The 19542-nt window shown below is 37.7% G+C and overlaps 1 protein-coding gene across 1 annotated transcript in view; it reads right to left on the bottom strand.

The window, feature by feature from the left end:
• PNLIPRP3 (pancreatic lipase related protein 3) overlaps positions 1-7070 on the bottom strand; it is a 29319-nt gene extending 22249 nt beyond the window's left edge. Inside the window, exons 1-2 of the mRNA XM_061161346.1 lie at positions 6851-7070; positions 3365-3525 (exon numbers count right to left, since the gene is read on the bottom strand). Of these exons, the coding sequence (XP_061017329.1) occupies positions 3365-3525; positions 6851-7070 (381 nt within the window). The remainder of the gene's footprint in view (positions 1-3364; positions 3526-6850) is intronic.
• Positions 7071-19542: the final 12472 nt, after the last annotated feature.

The following is a 19542-nucleotide window of genomic DNA, read 5'->3' as shown; positions in this document are numbered from 1 at the left end:
AACCACTAAGGATTTATTAACGTAGGAAAAGGCAACAAAACAACTTTGTTCACTGTGCATTCAATCTAGCACACCACTTTAAAATGACACACTAACTTAGGAAATGGGAAACTCCCAAACAACATCATGGAATCAAAAGCAGACAATTTGGATCCCACAAGGACAGAAACTAAAAAGGGTGTCAGGACAGAACAGGTTATCTAGAGATAAGAGTAGAGTATTGATGTCTAGCTGGGTGCTGGGGTGTTTTCTCTTAACATTCTTATTTTTGAGTGGTCATGGAGCCTAACTGACATGGAATCAACCCATCCTATAAGTGAGGCAAAAACAGTCACCAGTTGGGCATGTTCTAGTCTTGACAAAAGCTGCAGGAACAGGAACCACTGTAATTATACAACCATGCATCACGACTAGCAATGGCAATGAGTCACTTAAGGTTAAGAAGTCACGGATACTATACTCTCATGATTTAAAAAATAAAAAAAGAAAGAAAGAAAAAAAGAAGTCACAGATTGATGGGAAAAAAAGTTGGTTTTATTCTTCCAGGAAGGTAGCTGCGACCTACGCCTCAGAAGACCATTTACATCAACAAATTGATCCTTGACAATTCACCAACTGCTAAGCCTTGATTACTAGTTCCTTATTTGGTAATTCCCAAATTGCTAAGTCTCAACTGCTAAGCTACTGCATGATTTACTTCTTTCTCATAAACAAAGGTAATCAAATGTATACAGTATAGCATATGAGTCAAACCTGTGATGATCCTTGCTTTTAGCATCACACCATGACTCAGTCTACAACCTAGCTATTATTAAAAACCACATTAACAACAAACCCTCAGGTGTCTATCTATTGCAAAATTCGGGTACAGATCTGTGTTGTCACACATGATTCTTTCCAAATGGAAGGGAGTGGGAAAGATGTGGAAAGCACTGTTTTTATGGACCTTTTCTTAGGAAAGTATTCAGTTTTCTGATGTTCTCTCCACTGCCCATTGGGCTCAGCCTTGCCTGAAGACTGGTCTTCATCACCTTCTGTTTTACTGCCTATGCTCTACAAAGTTCTAGTGCATGTCTCTGTCCAGAAGGATAACGGATCAGCAAGTCCTATGAGGGCTGAGGGTCAACATCAGGGGATATAGTTAGTCCTGAGCAGAAAAATTCACCCTGAAAGTCCCAAATGGATAGAGGTGCCCCCAAACATTTGTATTACATTTTTTAAAAATGTGGTAACATACACATAACATAAAATTACTGTTTCATCCATCATTAAGAGTAAAATTCACTTGCACTGTCATTCACATTGTGCAAGCAATCCCACCATTCCAGAACTTTTTCATCATCTGGGACTGAAACTCTGTACCCATTAAACAGTAACTCCCATCACCGCCTCCCCCAACCCCTAGTAACTATTGATATTCTACTTTCTGTCTCTATGAATTTGACTATTCTTGGTATGTTATATAACTGGAATCATATATTTGTCCTTTTGTGTCTGGCATATTCAATTTAGCAAAACGTTTGCAAGATATTGTACCATCTATTAGAATTTCATTTCCTTTCTACAGCTGGGTAATACTTTTCTCTTTCCTTTTTGACAGTTATAGAAATCAGACTTTTGAAGACATTTTCCTTATAAGTTTCTCTGTACTCAAATTAAAGTCTTGTCTTTTCTTCTTTGTTCTCACTAGAGCCATAATCTATAGAGCAGATGGTATATTTGAGTAAAGAGTTATGTGTACATATGTATGTGTGAGTCTGGTAAGTAGATAGCTATGTTTGCAGGGTGTGAAGGCCTAGAAGAAGGCTGTCTTGGCTGGTGAGACCTGCCCTGCATGTGACGGGTCTGGTGGAAAGCAAGCCTCAAGGTTATAGATGCAGGTAAAGACTGGAGATGATTTTTGCTCGTTCCCTGGCTCCTTTCCCACCTGCCCCCTAAATATAGATGCTCCACCTGGGTCTCCTATCATGCTTTGTTCTCTCCCCTGAGATCTCATGCACTCTGAGTTTCAACTCTCACCTCTGCATAAAATATTTTGAATGTATTTCTGCAGCTCCAGACCGCCTGCCAAGTTGTACGACTAACATCTCCAATAGTCTAAACCAACTTCACTTGTCAAAAATTGAACTTTTTCTTTTGCCCTAAATTTTTCAGATAAGAGGGTAATTTTTCTTCCTATCATGCATATGTGAAATCTCAGGACATGTTTAACATGTCAGTCTTTTGTTAAAGTACTCACTCTCATTACTCTGGCTCTGGTTAGTTCCCGTGTCTGATCCAAATCGCACTAGAGCTTTATTCAGTGCTGTCAAATAGAACTCTCTGTGATGATGGAAATGTCCTATATTTGTGCCGTTCAACAAAGTAGCCACTGGTCATGTGTGGCTCTTGAGCACTTGAAATGTGGTTGGCGGAAGAACTGAATTTTCAGCTTTATTTCGAGAGCCACATGTGGCTAGCGACTAGGCAGCAGAGGACTAAGCCGGCTGGCAGTGCCTCCCTCTCCCCACCCCCAACCCCTGCTCTCCCAGCTCCAAGCCAGAAAGTACACTGCAGCTAGAATAAAGGTCTTCAAGCCTCCTAAAAACTCACAGGGGGTCCTCATGGCTCCCAGGGTAATAGCCCATCTCCCCAGGAAGGAATTATACAAATTGTTTCTAAAGCTGTGTTTCTAACTCACTCCACATTTGAAGACTTCCTCTCTGCCTTGTCTAACCCAACATTGTGTCATTTATCAAACACTCCCTCTTGTCTCTCTCCTCTGTGTGTGTGTGTGTGTGTGTGTGTGTGTGTGTGTGCGTGTGTGTGTGTGTGTGTGTGTGCGCGCGCATTCACACCATTTCCCTGTCTTTGCATTTGAAAACCCTGCCCTTCCTTCAGGACACACCTCAAACCCTCCTAAAAGTCTTTCCTGTTTCCCATCCCCACTCCTTCCTCTCTCTGTTCCCAAAGTCTTTGATCTGTTACTTACATCACAGATCAAAATCATGCTGCAACAAAGCTGTTAGGTTACATATCTCACTTCTCCTAGTGTAGTAAATTTAAGGCACTCTCTTGTTTATTCAATTTAGTACATAATAGGTATTGTTGCTTCTTTAGTCTTACAATGTGGAAGGTTCTCAATTAATATATTAACTGAACGAAATATCAAATTTATCCCATATGAAACATATATTCAGAGCAATCCTTGTTTTTAAATAACAGGGCAAATAATGAGAGAAATATCTGGCTCACAACACTAAAAAGAAATGTTTCCCTTTAACTCAAGAGTTTCTACCAGAATAGGTCATCTATGGTTTCTGTGCTTGGAGTAACATCTTCTATTTTAGAATAATACGTGTGTGAAGGCAGTGGGTTAACTTACCTGATGGACTTTGGGATTCTGTCTAGTGTAGAGCAGAAAGCGAGTGTTTATCTTTTCTGGAGACCAGGGTAACCCTGCAAACTGTCTTGAGAAGGTCCCAGTCCATGGCAGACCATCTTTAAAGCATCCCACCCTTTCATAGCAAACTTCTTCCCCTGCAGCTAAAAGATAGAGTGTTAGTATTATAGGAACCAGGCCCAGAGAACAGCTGTGTTTCACACTAAGAGGGTTTATTGAAATTAGTCTTTAAACAAGTGTGAGTCAGGGAGAGTCTTTTCAAAAAAAACGCTCTCCCCTCCGCTTCCCCTCCCACCCCTTCTCCATCTCACGGCCATGGCCATGTGGACTTCAGCACCGCAGATGAGAGTGTAGGAGATCTGACATGATGCATCCCTGGCTTTGGGTAATTATGTTACCTTTTTTAGTCTCAGTTTCCTTCTCTGTAAAATGGAGATAATTCCACTTACCTTACAGCCTGGTTATGAAGATTAAATGAACCATTACACAGGATAGTCCTCATTAAAATGGGCCAGAGACATAAGATTGGATACTGTGTCTTCCCTGAGGGACTTCTTTTTCTTATAAGACTTATAACTCTTGATGAAAGGTATCTTTGTGTCTCCAGAGCCTAGTACCATGCCTGGCACACAGCACACAGTCTGAAAAATGTTTCAGAGTGTATGCCTACGTGCTAAGTTGCTTCAGTTGTGTCTGATTGTTTGAGGCCATACAGACTGTAGTCAGTCAGGCTTCTCTGTCCATGGGATTCTCCAGGCAAGAACACTGGAGTGGGATGCCATGCCCTCCTCCAGGGGATCTTCCCCACCCAGGAATCAAACCTGTGGCTCTTATCTGCATTGGCAGGTGGATTATTTACCACTAGCACCACTTAGGAATCCCTTCAGAGAGTATAAATGAGGGCAAAGTTTCATTCAGTTTTAACTGTTTCTTCTTTCTGGAGTTCACTTTACTCATCTTTAAAATGAGAGGTTTGGGGGAAACTAGGTCTTGATCATTTCTTTCATTCATTGACTCTAATTCATTTTTCACTATGCCCTTACACTTTCATGTGTTTCATAGATGAACACAAAAACTAAAAGCTGGTTCTTTGAAAAGGTAAAATTGACCAGCCTTCAGCCAGACTCACCAAGAAAGAAAGAGAGGACTCAAAAACATAAATCAGAACAGAAAGAGAAGCCAGTACTGACACTGTTGAAATACAGAGGATCATAAGAAACTACTATGAACAATTATATGCTAACAAATTGGACAACCTAGAAGAAATGGATAAATTTCTAGGAACACAAACCTACAAAGACTGAATCATGATAAAATAGAATATCTGAACAGATCAATTACTAAGGAGATTGAATCAGTGGTCAAAAAGCTCCCAGTAAACAAAAGGACAAGATGACTCTACCGGTGAATTCTATCACACGTTCAAAGAAGAAGTAATAGCAGTCCTTCTCAAACTCATCCAAAAAATAGCAGAGAAGAGAACTCTTCCAATTGATTATACGAGGCCAGTAATACCCTGAATACCAAAATCAGACAAGAACGCCATAAGAAAAGAAACTTAGGGGCTATTATTTCTGATTGACATCAATGCAAAAATTCTCAACAAAATTTTAGCAAACAGAATTCAATAATACATGAAAAAGATCATACATGTCCTGCGTCTCTTACATCTCCTGCTTTGACAGGTAGGTTCTTTACCACTGGTGACACCTGGGAAGCCCATACCTCAACACAATAAAGGCCATATATGTCAGGCCCACAGCTTAATCATCAGGGAAATACAAATCAAAACCTCAATGAAATATCACCTCAGACCTGTTAGAATGGCATCATGTGGAGAAAAGGCAACCTTTATGCACTGTTGGTGGGAATATAAATGAGTATAGCCATTTATATTGATACTATATATATGATATATATATATATATGAGTATATTATATATTATATAATATTATATATTGATGTTATATATATGATATATCTATATTATATATATGAGTAAAGCCATTATAGGTTTCCCTGGTGGCTCAGTAGTAAAGAATCTGCCTGCAATTCAGGAGACACAGGTTTGATCCCTGGGTTGGGAAGATCCCCTGGAAAAGGAAACGGTAACCCGCTCCAATATTCTTGCCTGGGAAATCCCATGGACAGAGGAGCCTGGTGGGCTATAGTCCATGGGGTAGCAAGAATCAGACACAACAAAGTGACTAAATCACCACCACAGCCATTATGGAGAGTAGTATGGAGACTCCTCAAATAAATAAACAAAACTACCATATGATCCAGCAAGTTCACTTCCAGGTATTTATCTGAAGAAAATAAGAACATGAACCTCAGAAGACACATGCACACCCATGTTCATTTTAGTATTATTTATAATAGCAAAAGGAGAGAAGCCATCTAAGTTTCCATCAGTTGGTGAATAGAAAGTGTAGAACATACATTTATACATTTGAACATTATTCAGCCATTAAAAAATGAAATCTTGCAATTTGCAACAACATGAATGGACCTCAAGGGTATTGTGCTAAATGAAACAAATCAGATAACGATGATGTATCAAGCTCATAAATACAGAGAACAGACCGGGGGTTGCCAGAGGCAGGAGGTTGTGGGCCTGGGATAAACAGGTCAACTGTTTTTTTTGTTTTGTATAAATAAATGCTTTAAAAACTTTATTTCATACTGTTTTTCAGAGTGATAGTTTAACTTATTCAATTATGATCTTAATTTATAACTATGATTTATTCAATTCAAAAATTGATAATTTATTCAATTTATGATTATTTATTAATATTGGTTAGAGCTATTTGAAGACTTGAATTTGAGGATTTTCTTTCATTCCTTACCAAAATATATTAAATAAATCTTGATTTTCAAGTCCACTATTTTTTAACTTCATAGTTTTAGGAAATTTTGCTTTGCTTCATTCCCTAAGAATAAGATTCCATAGTAAATATATATGAGATATATTTATTAATTAATATATTTTATTATACATTATTAAATATATATTTATTGTATATTTATTAATTTATATTTAATATAAATATAATTAAATACATTTATATTAAATATAAATATAGATGAGAGGAAATTAAAATATATATTTAATCAAAGAAGTGTGTGTATGCTAAAAATATGTTCTGATCTTTCACCTACCCACCCATACACCCAACCCTCTCCCCAGAGGCAACAACTTAAAACACATGTCTGCAGTTCTTATGGTTACCTCCATATCTCTAAATGATGTGCTTACACTACTAGGTTTTGATTTATCAACGTCAGTCACACATGATCTATTAACTTGCTGCAATAATAAATGAGGATTTCATTAATCTACCTATTTCCTGGATCATCCAGGGCAAGAAACAGAAACCACTCTAGTTACTTTAACTGTGAGAGTTTAATACAATACATTGTTACTAATCAGGTTTTGGAGACCTGAAGAGGAAAGGAAGAACAACCTCCAGGGAGCGGCTCTAAGCAGAAGGGCTGGTGAGAGAAACAGAAGAGGTGGCAGGGTTGGTGCTGGTATTCAGGCCTCTGAGAAAGGGGTGCTGGCTGGCTGGGGCTGGCCTCTTTGAGCGGGCAGCCTGCACCCGGCCCTGCGAGTATTAGGGAAACGTAAACTACTGTTGCTGCTCCCGGATGGGTGTCTGTGCGAAGTGAGTGTCTGAGGGTCATGTCCGACTCTTTGCAATCCCGTGAACTGTACAGTCCATGGAATTCTCCAGGCCAGGATACTGGAGTGGGTAGCCTTTCCCTTCTCCAGGGGATCTTCCCAACCCTGGGATCGAACCCAGGTCTCCATGCCTTTGCAAGACAAAGTTTGAAGAGATACTGCATCTCTGCCTGTCTTCCATCTCTGATATCTGTCTGCTGCAATTTTACATTCATACTGTCAAGACTGATAATATTCAGTCCTTGTTCTATGATGATAATTAAATCACCCCTGTCTTATCTGTACACTGCCTCTAAAAAAATTGAAAATCAATAAACCAAATTTATATTACTATGACCAGATAAATATTTCTTCTCTTCAGAGCCAGCCAGCATGCTATTTCCTTCTCGGCACTTCCATTGTTCACATACCCCTTCCCTTCAAAGGAGAATATTCAAATGAACTCTTATTTCCCACAATACACAAATTCCTCCAGGTCAGTGTCACTTTATCTGGCTCCACATTCAGATCATGCTTTTTGTGTGCCATTTCTGTTTTCTAGGATTCTCTGGCTGACTTTGTTTCCTCCTGTTGGAAGTGTGAACATGTGCCTTCTTCAATATATCCCTAGAACAGTGCCGCGTCTCAATCAGTATTTCTCCTGCCTGGAATCCATTCTGTTTTTCCTCTTGAAGCACATATACATTCAGATCCAATTTGAACCAATGATTTCATATTGGATAATAGCTTTCTAATACAACCATCTATTTTTCATAGAAAGTCCAGCTGCCTTAGTTTTTCCATTCCATGCCCCACGCCCCCACACCCACCACTGCAACACTCTTAAGTTCTCAACTACATTATTCAGTCAAGGAAAGAGAGTTTGGGTTTAAAAATGAAGATTGTAAATACTGCATGTTTTCTATGTTTGTAACTTATCAGGGGTATTGGTCATCAAGCCCTTTTCCCATAGGGCAACAGAAAGGGCATTAAAGTAGAAGTAATTAGATGTGGTTAAAAATTAGATGTGATTTAACTGGCAACCACTCCAGTATTCTTGCCTGGAGAATTTCATGGACAGAGGAGCCTGGCGGGCTACAGTCCATGGGGTCACAAAGAGTCAGATATGACTGAGCGACTAATACACAATAGCTTATCAACATCATAAGCTATTAAAACTATTTAGGAAAAAAAATTGAAAGATTAATAGCTGTTTAAAAATACACATTTGGTATAAAATTAGTATCTTGAAACTGGGCCAGTAATTTAAATAGCCTAAATACAAAAGGATATAGTTCTAAAATTATAGAATTAAAGATATTATCTAGCCATTTAAATGTTTACAGAGAATTTGTAATGAAACATTTAAAGAAAGTGAGAATGACAGTGTTGGTGGGAAAAGACAGATAAGCAAACTACTTGGAATATACAGTTTCATTTAAAATGTATGAGGGAAAAGATAAAATTCAAAGGAAATTCACCAAAATATTAACAATGGTGTTAGCATTGTTTTTGTTTTTTTCCAACATGTTATTCATTTATGGTCTCAAATTTTCAATAATGAATATAAATTACCTTTGTAGTAAGAAAAAAGCCACAAAACTAAAAAGTATTTTTCCACCAAATTATGTCCACATTGGCTTCTTTGTCTTATAATAATGATAATTAAAAAAGCAAAAACAGATTAAGCCCTATGTGTCATGTGTGATGAAAGGAAGACTTAGGAAAGGTGATCACCTTGTTCAATGTTTCATAAGCAAAAATAAACCATAATGCAGGTCAATCTATCACTAAACAGAACTGGGAGGTATGTCGTCAATTAGTTTTTTCTAGGTTGCACTGTGGTAACAAATGATTTCCAAGTCTCACTGGCTTATAAAAATTAAGTTCATTTCTTATTCATGTTGTATTTTGACTGCAATGGTTTTAGGTTGGATGTGGCTCTGAGCTATCAGTCTTCTTTATTCCAGGATCCAAGCTTAAGGAACAGACCCAGTTCAGCACTCTTGGGGCCAAGGAAATGGATGTAACAGCCGAACCAGGCAGATTTCAAGCAGGCCTTCAGACGTGGCACTATTCTCTGCTGTACGGTGTCCTGTGGACAAAGGCGGCTCTGTGGAACCCTTTGGGGGCGGCAGCAGGGTAAATAAGGGGGAAGAATAAAATCTACCGCAGAAGGGTATGCACATTAAATTCCCATATGCACCAACTTTTGCCATTTTAGTTTGCATTTCTTTAACTACCTATACACTTGAACATCTTTTTGTGCATTTCTGGCATTTGCACATTGTCTAACGGGTGAGATTTTTCATGCTGTATGCACATTTTCCTAAAAGGTTATTTTTCTTTATTTATGTTTAAAAACTCTTTGAACAGTTAAAAATATTTACACCCTTTCTCAGATATTTAGCAAAGACATTCTAGTTGTTATATATTTTTGTTTAATAGATTTTACTTTTTGTCATATGGAAGTTTGCATTTTATTCAACAACATAATTCATCTTTTCCTTTATGGCTTTGGAGTTTTTTCTTGTTTAGAAAAACCATCTGCACTCTAAGATTATTAACAATTTCACTCTGTTTTCATAATATTTTTGTTTTACTCTTTTACTTTTAAATGTTCATTTATCTGGGATTTACTTTGATACAGAGTTTCAGTTCTGTTAGCATAAATTTATATAAAATGTAATCATTTAAATGTCTTTCACATCCATGGTTATTTCCCTTTGTTTATTTAAAACTGCCATGATGGCTTCTTTTTTTTTTTTTTTCACGTTTATGTGGCAACTACCACTTAAATTTATCAATTATATTGTTTTCTTACTGTTTTTCTAATGCATTAACCTATATTTTTATTAATTAAAATTTTCTTTCAATGTTAATTGTTCTTTTATAGTTTCTTCTATTATTGAGTCATATTTTGCTGTATTTTTCAACTGAAATGTTTTGTTTCCTCTTTGATCTAAAAGTTCTTTACAGGAGCATCTGAAATATAGCACATTATATGAAACTAGCTTTAATTGGCTAAGAAATGATAAATTGGCATGTGCATTCAGTTTCTAAGTCATGTCTGACTCTTTGCAACCCCATGATTGTAGCCCACCAGGCTCCTCTGTCCATGGGATTTCTGAGACAAGAATACAGGAGTGGGTTGCCATTTCCTCCTCCAGGGAATCTTCCCCACCCAAGGGATGGAACTTATGTCTCCTTTGTCTCCTGCATTGCAGGCAGATTCTTTACCTGCTGAGCCACCTCTGTTCAGTCAGTTTGGTTGCTCATTCAGGTCTGACTCTTTGTGGACCCATGGACTGCACTACGCCAGGCTTCCCTGTCCATCACCAACTCCTGGAGCATGCTCAAACTCACGTCCATGGAGTCGGTGATGACATCCAACCATCTCAGCCTCTGTCATCCCCTTCTACTTCTGCCTTCAATCTTTCCCAACATCAGAGACTTTTCCAATGAGTCAGTTCTTCGCATTAGGCAGCCAAAGTATTGGAGTTTCAGCTTCAGTATCAGTCCTTCTAATGAATATTCAGGGCTGATTTCCTTTAGGATTGGCTAGTTTGATCTCCTTGCAGTTCAAAGGACTCATGAGTCTTTTCCACCACCATAGCTCAAAAGCATCAATTCTTTGGTGCTCAGCTTTCTTTTGGTCCAACTCTCACATGCATACATGACTACTGGAAAAACCATAACTTTGACTAGACAGACCTTTGTCAGCAAAGATCTCTATGCTTTTTAACATGCTGTCTAGGTTGGTCATAGCTTTCAATCCAAGGAGCAAGCGTCTTTTAATTTCATGGCTGCAGTCACCATCTGCAGTGATTTTGGAGCTCAAGAAATAAAGTCTGTCACTGCATTGTTTCCCCATCTATTTGCCATAAAGAGATGAGACCAGATTCCCTAATTTCCACTTTCTAAATGAGTCTTTTCTTTATGGTACTGTGTACAGCCTTTTTCAATGACATAGAAAAGCTGGAAAATAGACTCATTAATTTATTCAAGAAGTATTTATCTGAGTGCCTATTATATGCCAGGGGTGGTTCTCAGCACTGAGGACTCAGCAGTGGAGAAAGTAGTTCAGGCACCCATGGAGTATGTAATCTAGTTGGGGGTAGAAGACAGGCAATGGATAAGAATAAATTAAATACGGTATATGTTTAAGTGTGGCAAGTGCTGGGAGAAACACAGAACATGACAGGGGTGAAGGTGCAAGTGTGTTTCTGTCAAGGAGGGGTTACAATTCAAATAGAGTGGCCAGGGAAGACCTAGCGAAGAAGAGTGGCATTTGAATCCATACCTGGAGGAGATGAGGAGTAAACTTTATGGATTTCCTGGGAGGCATTCCAGGTGGAGGGAAGAAGAAGTACAAGCACATCTGGTATGATGAAGAATTACGAGGAGGCTGCCCTGAATGGAACTGAAGAAATAGGATGGGGGGTGTGGGGAGAAGCAGGTCCACGACACCTTAGTCTGCAAATTCAAAATCTAAAAGTCTTTGAGGAAAAAAGTGGGGTTTTTATTGTTTCCTTTTTTTAGTTTTCAGCAAACTCGGTAGAAAAAAATGGGTCTAAAGCCATATATATATATTTTTTTCTTTATTCCACTTAATGTGAACATATAAGTTTTACTATAGAAATACAGGTAACTGGATAAGTGTGGTACTGGGGATTTATGAAGGGACTCTTCTTTTTATTTCTATTTTCTTTTCGAAATAGGAAATGAGCCCATCGGCCAAGAGTGTTAGTGCACAGGAAGGCACTGGAGGTTTGAGTAGAGGGGAGAAGAAGGGAGAAGAATGAAGTAACCCAGGAGCCTGGGAAAATGAAACAACCAGGGAAGCTGAATATGATGGCTTGGCAGATTCGTGCTCCACTTTAGTGTAACAACCATGATTTCACAGTGAGACAGTCAGCCTGGTATGTGTTTTTCTCCAGGCACATTCAGCTATACAAGTGCAGTCACAATATTGCAAAGTGTCAGATTTAATCAGGGTCATGGTTGACCAAGTGAATCAAGAGCAGCAGAGAAGTCCAGTGTGCACACCAAGGAAAAAGCATGACTGATCACATTTAACCTGGGTAAGGAGGGGACTGAGGAGAGAGTTAGCTGCCAGATCAAATGCCTTTTTAAAAATAGTTATATAAAATTTAGGTTATATATATTTCTATTACACATACATATCTTAGCTGCCATAATTTAAAAACTGAGTCCATATCACATTTGTTTTGTAAACTATATCACACCTATTCAATTTTTAATAGAGTCTGTTTGTTTTCAGTCTTCTGGTACTTGCCATTTTATACTTTGTGCTTAATTCAGTGAGATTCTAAACAGAAGTCACTTCCTATTGAAAAGCAAATATTTGAAAAACACGTATTTCTGATGGATATGGAACTTACCAATCATAACTGGGTCTCCAGAGCTTAACATAGTACTCGGCACATAGCAGGCGACTGTATTTGTTGATTTAAAAGAAAAATGTATTCATATCCTTGTTCAGAGAGGATTTTGAGGGGTGGGCTGGGAGTAGAGATAGAAGAAGGTCTCTGAACTCTAGGAGGAGGTGATACCACTGAGAAGAGATGTGACAATACAAGAAAATAGACCAGGGCATACCTGACTCAGTTAATTCTGCTCTGGAACTCATTAATCTGCTTTCAGCATTCAACTGGAACTGTCCTGGGGTAGGAAAATCATGGAAAATAGAGCACAGTTCCTGGCATATACTAAAACTAACAAGAGCTCCATCCCTTTATTTTTATTCCATAGGGAGAGCTGGAGAGCAGGGACTAAAACACACTGAAATCCTTTGATTCTATTTTGGCTAAAATGCATCAACTAACTTTTATTGTGCTTACATGCACAATGTTGAAGCAGGGTGGTAAGAACAAAAGAAACCAATAACTACTACATAGGTAATGTTAATACATAAGGAGTTTACAATATAAAGTTCAGAGGTCAATAAATACTGAGCTAAGGTGTAAGATCATGACACAAATGGAAAAAATCAATGTGGAGTTTCCAATCAGCATTAATCATTCATTCATTCATTTAAACATTTATTGAGCATCTACTGTGAATCAGGTACTGAAAATGGAAATATGTATGTCTTTATTTACTGCTACATACTCATCTTAGAAGTGAAGAAACTGAAACTTCAATGGATAAATTATTTGTCCAAGGCCATAAAGCTACTAAATGATGAAGCTGGAGGCCCAGTACAAGACTGTCCAGTGACTTTTATTTTATTGGAAATTGATGCTTTTCATATGCTTGTCAGATTCATTATTATGGAACTGGTGCATTTTCCTTTAGATAACGTTATGAAGAATAAAATATAAACAGAGCCAATATTTCAAAGTCCATGTCAATTACATTTAAGATGTCAATATACTCTGTTTCAAAGAAATTATAAATTACGAGTCTTACCTGGTGATTTGTCAAAGAATAAAAGTGCAGCAATCCAAATTCCAAACATCTGAGTTGATTTTTTTAAAATCATGTAAAATCTTGAAATTTTTTGCTTGCAAAGTCACTGCACTATAAAAATATCAAGCAGTTTTCTTCAAAATGGTATCAATTAGTATTTAAGTTCTAGGTCCAGAAGAGCATGGGACTCACACCACCTTTAATTCTTCTGCCTTGCAAAGTAAATATGTCATAGTCTGGACTTCTAACTTCACATTAAGAGATATAATTAGCAGGGTGTGCCTTGCGTTATGTGATGGGTAATTAAAACTTCTGAGGTGTTGCTGTTTCATCATTAGCAATATTTTGGTTAGGCATAAACTGAGTCATTCTTGAAAGTTATTTTAGTACTTTGGGATGGTATTATAGTTAAGAAACATTAAAAAAAGCAAAAATTTTCCAAACTAGGATTATACATTTTATGTATTTTCCCCTAACACATTTCTTTAATTTTTGTTTAAGTTTTTATTAATTTTTAAATGTCAGTTGTTAATTTACAATGTTATGTTAGTTTCTGCTGTGCAGCAAAGTGAATTGGTTATACAAACACTTACATTCACTCTTTTTTTTTTAAATTATTAGTTGGAGGCTAATTACTTTACAATATTGTGGTGGTTTTTGTCATACATTGACTTGAATTAGCCATGGATTTACATGTGTTCCAGATTCTTTCCCCATACAGGGCATTACAGAGTATCGAGAAGCGGTCCCTATGTAACACAGTAGGTTCTCATTAGTTATATGTTTTATATGTAGTAGTCTATTTATGTTAGTCCCAATCTTGCAATTTATCCCTCACCCCCAGTTTTCCTCCTTGGCAACCATAAATTTGTTTTCTACATCTGTGACTCTATTTCTGCTTTATAAATAAGTTAATTTGTATCAATTTTTTTAGATTCCACATATAAGCAATTGCACATAATTTTTGTCTTTCTTTGTGTGACTTACTCAGGATGACAATCAGGTCCATTCATGTTGCTGTAAATGGCATTATTTCATTCTTTTTTATGCCAGAGAAAAACATAATTCGAAAAGATACATGCACTCCAATGTTCACTGAAGCACTATTTACAATAGCCAGGACATGGAAGCAACTTAAATGTCCACTGATGGATGAATAGATAAAGAAAGGGAACAATGGAATATTATCTAACACATTTCTGAGTGAAAACATCCACTTAATACAAGGCCCTGCCAGAATATGCTATGAATTAAACAATGAACATGGCTTATTTGGCTGTCTTACCTGTGTGGCAATATAGCATAGAATTTACCTGGTGATTGGAGCCTGATCACCTGGGTTCAAATTCTGGCTGTGCCACTTATTAGCAATGACCCTGGGCTAGTAAGCTCACTGTGCTTTCCTCTGCCTGTAAAAAACCAGGGATAATCCTGGTTCCTAATACGGTCATTTAGATGACTGAATTACTTACTATACGAATAGTACCTAATATATAGTAAGTACTATATTGTGTAAATTTTATTATTGTCATTTTCAAGTATGTTAATTGTTCTAAGAGCAAGTTTATGTTCACATATAGCTAAGTATACCCTTGTACACTTGGTATACATCATTGTACACAGGATTCATAATACACTTGAATGTAATACAAATTTGTCTTTTTGGCTACTTCATTAAGTGATGAGCAATTCAACTCACAGATATCCCTTGGTCAGTTTCTCAATTTTTAAATGTTCATGGAAGATGGCTGAAAGTATTTCTTAGTGTTTCTTAATTTTTCACTCTCACCCTAATAGCATTAAAATTTTAAATTATTTATGAAGCATTCAGCCTTTTTATATAAAACTTGTAACACTGTGCAAGAATCAGACAAAGGAGAGATTTTGAATAAGACTAGTTACAAGTCTCGGGTGTTTTTTGGTTGCAGTATTTCCTGGAACTCATAGTAGCCAGTCCACCCTGGCGTGCAGACATCTAGTGATTAGAGCCTAAACCACCCAGCAGCACCAAGCTCAGTGCCTGGCACATTGAGTCCAGTAACTACACCACAAAAAAGGTGTGCCCTAAAAGTTTCACCAGTTATAACTGGACATTGTTCCCAAGTGGCATTTCAAGATCCAATGTTTTCAGTCACACATGTGGGACCAGCATGAATAACATAAACTATACCTCTCAGAAGACTGCATCTTATTCATGTCTACATGAACAGGTGATTAATATTGTTGTTCAGTCACTAAGTTGTGTCCAACTCTTTGCGACCCCATGGACTGCAGCACATCAGGCTTCTGTGTCCTTCGCTATCTCCTCCAGAGTTTGCTCAAACTCATGTCCATTGAGTCAGTGATGCCATCCAACTATCTCAGCCTCAGTCAGCTCCTTCTCTTCCTACCTTCAATCTTTCCCAGCATCAGGGGCTTTTCCAATGTGTCAGCTCTTCACATCAAGTGGCCAAGAAAGTATTCGAGCTTCAGCTTTAGCATCAGTCCTTCTAATGAACATTCAGGGTTGATTTCCTTTAGGATTGACTAGTTTGATCTCCTTGCTGTCCAAGGGACTCTCAAGAGTCTTCTCCAGCACCACAGTGCTGGAGGTGGTTAATAAACATGGTTAAATGAAAAAAAAAAAAATCTCTCTTTGATGTTTTCACAGAACTTTTCAATGAAACTGCTATAGCATTTAGCATATCACAGACTTATTAGGCAATTACCTATTAGTCTCCTTCCCCAGACTAAATCATTCTGGGACAAGGGCAGGTTTTTGTTTATCTTTGGGCTCCAGCATCTAGCAATAATTCTATCATAGTAGACATATGGTCAATCTTTGTTGAGAAAAACATGTAGTCTTAGATTTCATTGATCTCATATCATTCAAGGAAATTCTTCCTCTAGAGAGATTATCATGCTGAGAGTTAAAGACTCATTATACTTTAACAATTATGTTTAACGAGGTTCAGATACTGGTGAATCCTATTTGCTCACTGGAATTGTGGCAGTTCTGCCTGAAAAATGTCACATAGAACAATTAACAATAGCTTTTAAAAGCTCATCACAAAATCAGATCTGTGCTTATATATGACAGCACACTAAAATGGAGGAAAAACAGCATATCGGTTGAATTCTTGACTCAAGAGTAGAAAATAATTCAATTAATTCTGTCCCTGGTGTGATAAATTATTTTGAAAATTTAGTAAGGCAGAGAACCTTTCAGTATGTAATGATGAATATTTCAGTATTAATGTCAGAACCCTGAATAACATGGCTATAATTTCTTAAATAACTTTTTAGGCTATTTCTTAATGCACAGCTCTTTGAATTATCCAAGATTTCAGGGAGGCTGGCATCATGGCTATTTTGGGGAAGCAAAGAAAGAGTGAAATACAAAGACATGTGCCTGAGTAATCTTAGCATTCATTCATTCATTCATTCGCCAAATATCTGAGTGGCTGCTATGTGCCAGGAACTCTTCTGGTTTCCAGTGATACACCAATGAAAAAAGACCCTGCCCTCTTGAATATTATAGTGAGGAAAGTGAAAGTGCAAGTCACTCAGTTGTCCAACTCTGCAACGGCATGGACTGTAGCCTGCCAGGCTCCTCTGTCCATGGAATTCTCCAGGCAAGAATACTGGAGTGGGTTGCCATGCCCTCCTCTAGGGGATCTTCCTAACTCAGGAATCGAACCCAGGTGTCCCACACTGCAGGAGGATTCTTTACCAACTGAGCTACCAGGGGCAGCCAATAAACACAGTAAACCAGTAAATTCTAAAGTATGTGAAAAGGTGGCTTAAACTATGGCGAAATAAAGCAGAGTAAAGGAGACTGGGGCATCTGGGAATTTATTGGCAGAGTAGATTGCTATTAATTTTGGTGGTCCAGGGAGGCTTCACTGAAAAGGTGACATATGAGCAAAAGAGAGTGACTAAGTAACACTTCAGGAAAAAGGACAGGTAAGCCGAGGTCAAAAGGCAAGAATCTGCCTCATATTTTTGAGGGAAAGCAGAAAGGCCAGTGTGTCGGGGGCAGAGGGAGAAGGAGGGGATAATAGAGGACAAGGTCAGAGAGGGGTCTGGAGGCCAGAGTGGGCAAGGTCTTGTTGGTCATTGTAGCAACTTCAGCTTTTCCTCTCAGAGAAAAGAAAGCCAGTGGCAGCCTCTAAATAGAGAAGGAATCTGATTTGACTTTGGTTATAACAGGGTCTTTCTGGCTGCTCTGTTGCCAACAGACTGTAGGAGAGGGAAGGAAGGAGCCAGATGACCAGTTGGAAAGCTACTGCAGTGATCCAGGTGAAGATGATGGTGGTTTGGACAGGAAGGTACCAATGGAGGTGGTAAGAAGTGGATGGGCTCAGGATGTAGCTTGAAGGTAAGAGTCAACAAGATTTCCTTTTGTTGTTGTCTCTGTTCTTTGATTTAGCACTTAAGGGATGTAATGATTGAGGTGTATACCCAGTGCATCTTGCAGAGGTAGACAAATTTACTTTTTTTTCCTCCGATTTATTCTTGAATAATGTATTTTTCTCTCACAATTATTGCCAGGATATTCCTTACAATGTTTGACAGGACAAAAATCTTTTAATGAATTGTTTACTTTGATTGGTTTAAGGGATGTAATTTTCTCTGCAAATTTTGGAAAATATGTTTCTTTTTTTTTTTTTTTTTGGAAAATATGTTTCTAAAACAGATTATACTTCCAAAGTTTTTTCTTTTTGTTGGTAAGGCTTTATTTGTATGCACATTTTGTAGTAATACACCACTTGTATGCAGACATAAAACAAGAACCTCATGTGGAAGTATAACTTCTACTGAGGAAATATTGTTGTAAACTATTACTTTGTGAACTATAGACTATAATTAGATAGTCATCACATAGTTGTTAAATTATATACAATAAAAATGCACATAACATCAACACAATTCATTATAATTACAAGTTACTCTAGAAGGCTACTTGAAGTTTCCAAGTAGCACACTTCTCATAATAGTAATTTGCCATACTAGAATGTGACATATTAAAATTACACTTTGGAAAGTTAAATTCTTTCACATTCAGCAAAGTCAGAATAATATAATAAAGAAAAATGTCACAATCGAAGAGGCAGTTGTAAAGAAAGGAGAGGTTGGGAGGATTTATACCTGCATTAAGTACTGGCAAATCATGTGTGGGATTTCAATATAGTTTGAAAAGGCTTCACTTCTAGAATCAGGGGAAGAAATGGTGATGTGGAGCCTGGACTTTAGAATTGGATCTGGGTTCAAGCCAGGCAGGACTTCTTTAGCAGCACTATTTTTGACAACTTAGTTAATTTTTCTGAGCCTCAGACTCCCTCTGTATGTTAAGTAGTAAGTATATGTCTCAATATCTTGCCTGCACTAATTCTATTTTGAATATTATTGTTTGCCTTTTATCCTTAATCCAATTATTCATTTCTCTTTTTCCTTTAGCTATATTCAGTATAACTGAAAAGTAAAATTGTATATATTTAAAGTATACAGTGTGATGATTTGATATACCTATAAATCATGAAATGATCACCATGACTGAGTGATATGGAGTTATATACCATAGAGTATTACTGTCAAGATAAAATGAGGTTATGCTCATATAGGGCTTAGCTTAGCACAAGGCAAATAGCAAACATTCTATAATTAGGAGCTATAATAATTATTTTTAGGTCCAATCCAGTCTCCTGTTAATGTGTGGAGATATTCAGTGAATGTCATTGAGAAAGGCTAGGTACTTGTCCAAACAAGCCTAGGACAAAGGCAGGACTGAAAGAGAGGATCATTAGTGGGTAGGTGTTTTGAGAAAGTGAAATAACAATAGGGAAGTCTGGATGTAAATGGCTTTTGCAATTGTGAGGGAATGTGGACCCAACAGAAATGAACCACAGGGAGAGTCACGGAAGACTGACTCAGGAGGAAGGATGATGAGGTAGGTAGGCATGGGTGAGCAAAGGGTTAGTTGATGGGCAGGGATTTTAGGAAGAAGAACAAGAAAAGTAGGTCCAAGGACAAGAAGGTGACTTATAGGTAAGAAATGAGAGGGTGATGATTTGTTTCAGT

This window comes from Dama dama, chromosome 15 (assembly GCF_033118175.1).
Source record: "Dama dama isolate Ldn47 chromosome 15, ASM3311817v1, whole genome shotgun sequence".
NCBI lineage: Eukaryota > Metazoa > Chordata > Mammalia > Artiodactyla > Cervidae > Dama > Dama dama.
This window is presented reverse-complemented; position numbering and strand designations above follow the sequence as displayed.